Here is an 8,150-nt window from a genome sequence, read left to right on the forward strand (position 1 = left end):
CTTCATTATCTACATCCGAGGGACCACCAACTATTCTCTCCCTATCCTCATCATCAGCTTCCTCAGCCTCAAGCTCTCTGATTCTTTGCTGCTTAAAGAAGGGTCACATCGCACCATTACCCTGAATAACCTTTTTAAATTCTTGAAGGCGGTAGTACCAGACATCATTGAGCAAAACAAAAATGAGCTTGTCGAGTCTATTGTTGTTAACTCGGCCCAAAAACACGGTCTTCAATTGATTGTGCCAAGATTCGATAAAGTTGTTGGTCAACACATAAGAAAATTGGATGTCTTTGTACGATCTACTCGAAACTTCAAACTTGTCTTCAGTACGCCAGTTTCGGACGTAGTAGTCCATAAACGTGGGTTGGTCGGCATAATCTTCTTGGAAACCAATAATCTTTTGATGGAACTAATCAAGATCTTCTTCGTATACGATGCGTTGTAAAAAGCTCATCATTTCAACTCTGAGCACTCTATTCTGAGAAGGTGAAAATCCAGGAACAGAAACAGAAGCAAGATGTTTGTTCCAAGCCTCAGTCACATGGAAAATGCAGTACTGAATCTTTGTCTTTGCTGGATCAAAGGTGTTGGTAATTGCACTTACCTCGGCCTGGCAACAGTCAATGGTAAATTGTTCAGGATCAACCAAAAGACGGGTATCCCTCAAATGCTAAAGCCATTCAACAATTGGTCCAGTGCCATGATCATTGATAATCATTCAGGCAACTGGCTATCCTCTGCCAATACTATTATCACGAATGATCAAAGTATACAAGTTATCGGCTATATTACTGGAAATACTATGAGTGACATCCAAACAAAACGCACTGGAGTTCTTCATTCGAATCATCTGATCGGGGGAGGCAAACCCACTGGCGAACAAGAATGGGTCCTCAGTGTATGCCAAATTTTCAGTAAAGCATTTGTAGTTTTCAGATGATAGTTTTGTCTCAATCCAGATTTTAAAAAAAACCATATGAGCCTTATGAAAATGATACATCTCTTTGGGTGTTCTCAAGCAAATTATTTAAAATTTTAAAATCCTGATTTTAATTAAAAATATTTGACCCCACCACTATGGAGGGGTCAAATTTTAAAAAATGTTTTCTGACATTAAAATATCATTTTAACTCGAAAAAGTACTAAAATCACATCACTCATTTTGTGTGGGAATTCTTTTCTTTCATTACGATTCCATTCTGGCTGCTCTCAGGCTGACCATCAATAGGGTAAGAAGCATTATTTTGGTTGTTCATTTTTAAAATAGGTAGAGGCAAATGTAAAGTATTTTTATTTTGATAAGAATACAAGAAAGAAATAAAATAACATTGGCCTCTGTGCCATGTACAAATGACAGTTTAGCATTTTCCCAAATTGGAGTTGTGTTTTTTTGTGACTTTTGATTTTAATTAAAGGATTTATTTTAAAATTTTAAATAATTTGCTTGAGAACACCCTTTATCAACCTAAACGCGTTCTTGTTAATATCGATATTCCATAAATACTGAATTTATAGTCTGACCTTGTTCATAGTGTTCCAGATATCATGGTAATTAATCTTACTGTGCTAAAATCGCACTTATAAATAATAAAATAAAATAGATAAATAGTCGATCCCACATGATCGACTCATATACCAAATACAAAATCACAAAAAAAGAGAACATCAGGTATAAAAACTGAGTTACTACTTCAGAACTCAGTTTGACTTAAGATCTCTTAGAATCATCGTCCTCTCAATTCTGACAGAACAATAAGACTAGCTCATTGTTTACGAATCAATCCAATCATAAAGGCAATGGCTGCTTAAATTTAAGGCTCCATCGGACATGTATTATACCACCCAATGGTACCTTCACTAACTATTAGATAACCGTTTAAACTACAGATCCCAATAACTATAAATACCCTGCCTTCTACCATAATGTAGAAGTTGAATTCAGTTTTAAAACTAATAATAAGAATAAGCTAGCCACACTGTCCAATGACGTTTTTTAATAAATCGCCCAATTGGGTTCTGGTATAGTGACTTGATTACAGATATTGCGTTATGTCCTCGAAAAATTGCAGTAGCATTTAACGCCATAACTCTTGATTCTAGTAGACTGTACTATAAATCAACTGCTAGCTCTTTGAACTTGTTATCAAGAATTAAAATTTCTCGCAAATGAAGTTGATATATGTATACATGGTAATAATTTATTGTTTATGGGATATTTAATATAAGAGATAGTTATAGTTTTTGATAATTGTTTAGTTAGTTTGATCACTTGTCTTTGTCTTTTTTCTAATAATTTCAATAGCATCTGCTTCGCAACCGTATTTTCTTTTAATGGCTAAAGGTAAGTCAGCGCCAAAAAAGAACAGATCTTCGGATTTCCTTACTCGAGACATAGCAACATACATTTGACCATGGGTTAGCATATTGTCAAGATGTATGCCAACGCAATCAATAGTGGCACTTTGCGATTTGTGGATTGTCGATGCAAAAGCGGGCACTATCGGAAATTGCGATCTTGTGTAGCTTGTTCCTGGTACATTTCTAATGATACGCTGAATCCAATAAATTCTGTCTTCAACATTCCCATTTACATTTGTGATCGATTTTCTGAGACAAATGTTTTCATCTTCAACGTACTCAATCTGAGCAATAGTTCCATTGACCCAACCTTCGGCAGTATTTAAGTTTTGAATTAACATGATCGGCATATTGACTTTAATATACAAGGATTGCAAGAGTCTTGTTTCCTTTAAGGCACGAGCTGCTGTTCCTTTTGTGCCAGTATAGGTGTCGTGAGCTTGAATAACGTAACCGTCACCTGGTAAATTCTCGTAATCTTTTTCGTTGGCTAATCTCACTCTTTTTCTGGTATACAGTCGGAGGCAAGAATCGGGTAACTCGGACTTATGCACAGTTCTTTCGTTCAGGAATTCAATTACAGACTGATCAAAATTGTAAAGTCGAACTTTATCTAAGATATCAATAAATCGTCTTTCTTTCTGTCGGATTGGTTCTGTCAGGTTGTATCTATTGACTGAATTATATATTTGACAATCCCACATTGCACCTTCTTTTTTTTGTACGGGTAAAAGTTGTGCAATATCACCAAAAAAGATTGTTTTGACACCTCCCATTATGGATGATCTCTGCGTTGATTTAATTAATGCTTCATTTATCGATTCCAGTAGTTTCGAGCTGATCATTGAGTATTCATCGATTAACAAAATAAGTTTGGGATACAATTTTACGCATTCATCCAGAGTCTGATAATTTGGAACTAGGGAGCGATTTGCCATACCAAAAAAACGATGTAATGTTTGACCCCCAATGTTATGAGCTGCCACTCCGGTAGGAGCAAGTTTAAAAACCTGTGCAAATATGTCAGTATGCTATTTTATTTTGTTAAATGTGTTTATTTACCTTGTAGCCTTTGATTCTATAATACCGTTCTAGAATACGGAGGATATATGACTTGCCAGTTCCTGCAGCACCTGAAACAAATGAGGCTGAATTGGTCTTCATCTCTCTTATAAGTTGACGATAAATACTTTTCTGATCTTCCTGAGCAGTTGACATCATAACCTTAAGTTCGTCCTTGCAGACTGTCATTCCCCTTTCGATATCAGCAACATCATTTAAAGTTTGGATGTTGACTTCTCTATATACAGGAATACCACCCTCGCTAAGATTGATTAAATGCTCATAATAATCTAAAATTAAATTGTTAGGCACTTGAATACTTTAAAGCTGAATATTTAAAAATACCTTTCCAAGTTACAAATCCTGACTTTTCTTTTTCAAATGTTGAATTAAAGATAGCTTTCTTGAGAATAATTTGCTGGTAGTAAAAGTTCTCACCATTCGTTTCACTTTGATTAAATGTTCTCCAAAACAAAGGTTTGCCGGGTTTTATAGTGTATTCATCCGATCCACAATATACATATTTGGGAAGAGGGCCTGCATAATAACCAGTGCTTATATCCACATTATTTGCTAATCTATTTGCTGTAGCTGCATCAATAATTTTTTCGTTGCCTGATATTCTGGTGTAGTAGGAAAAAAATTCGGGAAGAGTAAGGCCTTCTGCACCTGATCTCTTTTCATAAATTTCTAAAAGTGGGTTATTATAATCAGTAATCAACACAGTAAAAGATGTATTAATGGTACTTACCAACTGGCGTGGTCATGTATATATCGGTAGAGTCAGCAGGTAAATCTTCGATATCATTTTTGATTCTTCGAGTGTCTTGTGTTACCAGATTTGTATTGATAAAAATAACACCTCTGGAATTGCTGTGTTTATGCCAGCCCATAACATCATACGTTGCTTCGACCGATCCAACAATTCTGGTAGAGTAGTGTTCGTTTTCTGACACATAAGATGATTTTTTATAGAAACTCGACTCTTTTTGCTGTACATTCTTTAATGAAATTTTTGCTTCATAGTCGTCCTTTGCCAAATATTTAGCCAAGTATCTTACGGCTTGTGGTCCTGCATTATATTGAATATCCATGCTTGTTGGAAATACTGCCAACAGATACGGATTGTAATTGTTTACCATTCCATCAACAACGTCTCTCTTATACATACAATGCCCTTCTTCATCATACTCAGTTTCGGGAACAAAAGGTTTGGGAAAACCAAAACGACATTTTCTTTTCGGATCACCACGCTTACAGTAACTATTAATTGAAATTTAGTATGGCATAGGCTAATTGTTTCATAAAGATCTTACTTGGTATTGCATTTATGAATTTGTAATCGATTGACTAATTCGTGCATTAAAAGATCATTAAAAGAGGTACCAGATGGAAAGCATGTATGTACAACATTTAATTTGATGAGCTCTTCTACAGGTTTTTCGGTCCATAATACGCAATGAATATGCGGACTACCTCGATCTTGGATTTCCATCACCCAGCTATACTCCTTGATACCACCAATTTGACTAGCAAAATTTTTCAAGACATACTGCTGAAAAAACTTGAGCCATTTTCTTTTGAAATGAAGTGAAAAAAGAATAGGATCTTCCCATGGAGCATTAGCGGTACTCAACCCTTGGAAATCTTCACTCTTGTCGTCACATGTGATGGTAAAAAAATGTTGTGGAGCACCAAGAGTTTCAAAGATGCATTGTAAATCCAAAAAGTTTTTTCTTTTGTATGCATAAGAAGACCTTATCAGTGGAGGCATTGTGGATACAATGTTTTTGTTCAGCAGTTTGGTCGAGCTATGGACAATGTCGTGTTGCTTTAAATTTCCATGTCCCTTGGTAGATACAACAAATCGATTGGCTGGAGCAATATTTTTCTTTTCGATGGTATCCAACATGAAAAAAATAAATGAAGTGTCAGTGGCAAATCTTCGGTCCTTCATAATCAGTCTTGACTTTGTAAAACTTGCAACATTTTCACCATTTAAAGTAGCCGTAGCAACACCACCACGATTTTCTGGGAGACCGTAAATGCCTTCACGCATTTCAAACTCAACAACGTTTGTAGGAACTATGGAATAGTGACCCGTGCAAGTTGGAAATAAATGAGGAAACAGCAAAGCAATTAAACTCGGATGAGAATATTTGACGCTTTTACCTACATTATCTTCACCGATAATTAAATCTTTAAATTCCACATCAGTTGCTTGTGGATTGATGTCATCTTTAGCGAATAATGCATTGTTCTTCCTTCCTTCGGCGGACCCAACATATCGCTTGTTTTCGGATATTTGATAATTGACCAAAGCATACGTTAATTTAGGCAACTGGTATCGAGCGATCAAGGGGTTGACTTTTTTCAGGGCCTCAAACGCAGCTGTAACTTTTATTTTGTTAATCATAGCGGGATCACCACGTTGGTAAAATAAACTGAGTGTTCCACCATATGCCAGCTCAGCAAATTCGTAATTGTGTGTGTTGAACATAGCACCCTTCAGTTCATAATGTCGGATACGTCCATTATACAGTGTAGCCCTTCTGGTAATTTGCGACATTAATTTCAAAGGCGAGAGAGCAGACTTTTCACGGTAATTCAGATTAACGGTCTCATTGAGTGTATCTCCTATGTAATTGAATAAATTAAAATATGTTACTAATATTAAATAGACTACAACAAACCTGGATACACCGGTCTTGGGAAACTCTCTTCTTCTGTCTTCAAGTGGACCGCACAAACCATATATTTGGAACTGTCGGTTGGACTGACCATGGGTTCCAGCTTCCATGAGACACAGGGCAAATGTTCAGGGTTTCTGATATGACGGTACTTGCGATCTTCAGGATACAAAACTTTCGTACACGCACAACAAAATCCATCGGGTTTCTGATTGATGAACTTTTGAAATTCAGTAATTTGTTTCTTTTGGACATTTGAAAAGGTGGAGAGGTTTCTATTTCCAACTCTAAATGAGAAAAACATGATAAATGATAAAAATGTCTTTGTGGTTTTTTTTTCAATCAATATTTATACTTTAAAAAAGTGTTTGTACACCATATCCTTTCTATCACCCAAATAAATTTTATGTAATGCTGGTGCAACGTTTTTTTTTTAAAAAAAGATAAGACATGTGGTTTATTAAAATACAAAAAAAAAAAAAAAAAAAAAAAAGGAAAATCCGGAATTAGGTTTCCATGGCTGCGGTACTTGTTTTGATGAAAATGTTTGGCGAGAAAGGTAACTTTTCATTCATAAGGTTCTCTAAGCTCAAGCAAGGAGCGTCCCACATGGTTTTTCTCACATTGGTGTTGTAAGAGTAAACCGTACTCATGGTACGGGGAACAGGCCTACCAGTAGCATTCGTTCTTGGACGACTGATCGCCTCGTTGATCGAAACTGGGTTGCAGTTTTGAGGAATAATACCCTTTCGACTAAAGTATAAAATATTAAAACAGGATCACATATATTATAATTAAAAACGTACCCAAATGCTCATGCATGTCATGGAATGACACAGCAAACGCCTCCACATTTCTCTCTGCTGTCTTGTCGGACTTACCAACAACAATTGTAGGGTCATTGATGTTCTCCCAGACATAACGATATACCGCATACGTGAGATTTGCGGGCTTGTCGGAAAAATCATGAATTTTCATTTTCTTGGCTTTTATGGGAAGAATATTTCCTTCATCATCAACCATCGGCAATGGTTTTACGTTATTTATATTAAGGCGGACATTGCTGAAGGCCCTGTTTGAATCATCAAACGTGAAAGCTGAAATATTGAGCGATCCTACAAATGAAACAAAGCATTTAACTACATCATCATAGAACGTTTAATTCTTAACTTACCAGTAAAGTAATGCTTGCTGTTTACATCGCAATAGCGAAAAAAATAAAACATCAAAGCAGGGTGAGAAACAAAGAGTTTAACTTTGACTCCTGAGTCAGCGCATTTAGACTCTAAAGTAACGTTCCGAGCAGTTACTCTGAACTGAGCGGCGGCGGTAACATAGGCATTGATTAATTCTCCAACGATCATTTTATAATATTATTATATTAAAATAACTGGAATCGTAACTACGCAGTCACAAGGCGAGCTAATTTTCAGTCACAAAAGATACAAAAGTTAGGATTTTTAATGGGGGTGCGGGTGATTCCCCCGCAAGAGGGGAGGGGGTTTTGGGGGGAGGGGGAACCCCTCCACCCAAGAATACGGCCCATAGTATTAGCATGAAAGAGCTTATATCTTATAAAACAGTGATTTTTTTTTTTTTTTTTTTTAGCAGTGTAATTTTTAAGCAGTGATAAAAAAATTGGGGGCAGGGGAACCCCTCCACCCAAGAATACGGCCCATAAGATTAACGTTGTCCCTTTATTTTTTTAAACATGTCAAATAATAGTGTAAACTGTGCGTCCTGTGGTCAAGAAGGACATAGTCGTAGATCCCACCGAGATTGTCCTTTAAATCCAGTAAACCTAAATACGAATGTAGGCATCTCTCTCTCTTTTTTTTTTTTTTTTTATTTGAAAAGACTGACTTTTTTTTTTAGGTGCCATCTTCAGTTAATAACAATAACAATGCACTAAGTAGCTCAACCTCAATTCCTGAGGTACAGCAAAAGACGAATATTTTTTTTGAGCATTCTGACTAACGTTAATTCCAAACAGGATATGGAGGTAGACGAACCTGAGTTGATTTCAACTCATGAGCC

At 36.2% G+C, this 8,150-nt stretch overlaps 1 protein-coding gene across 1 annotated transcript; it reads right to left on the reverse strand.

Moving 5' to 3' along the window:
- Nucleotides 1-6,613: 6,613 nt before the first annotated feature.
- On the reverse strand, nt 6,614-7,483 carry EV154DRAFT_509336 (uncharacterized protein). Its single transcript, XM_051601605.1, has 3 exons — nt 7,288-7,483; nt 6,916-7,228; nt 6,614-6,866 (listed from the first exon to the last, which is right to left on the reverse strand). The coding sequence occupies exons 1-3, from the start codon at nt 7,475-7,477 to the stop codon at nt 6,620-6,622; spliced, it is 750 nt and encodes a 249-aa protein (XP_051457568.1). The 5' UTR covers nt 7,478-7,483; the 3' UTR covers nt 6,614-6,619.
- Between the last annotated feature and the right edge of the window lie 667 nt (nt 7,484-8,150).

Source organism: Mucor mucedo (assembly GCF_025094135.1).
Source record: "Mucor mucedo strain NRRL 3635 chromosome Unknown EV154scaffold_46, whole genome shotgun sequence".
NCBI classification, from domain to species: domain Eukaryota; kingdom Fungi; phylum Mucoromycota; class Mucoromycetes; order Mucorales; family Mucoraceae; genus Mucor; species Mucor mucedo.

What these genes read in the sequence shown, in the direction of transcription:
- EV154DRAFT_509336 (XM_051601605.1), bottom strand. Translation starts at nt 7,477, where the DNA reads ATGATCGTTGGAGAATTAATCAATGCCTATGTTACCGCCGCCGCTCAG. An exon ending in CAGCAAGCATTACTTTACTG is followed by an intron (nt 7,229 to 7,287) that starts GTAAGTTAAGAA and finishes TTTCATTTGTAG; the next exon opens with GATCGCTCAATATTTCAGCT. An exon ending in ATGCATGAGCATTTGGGTAC is followed by an intron (nt 6,867 to 6,915) that starts GTTTTTAATTAT and finishes TTTATACTTTAG; the next exon opens with TCGAAAGGGTATTATTCCTC.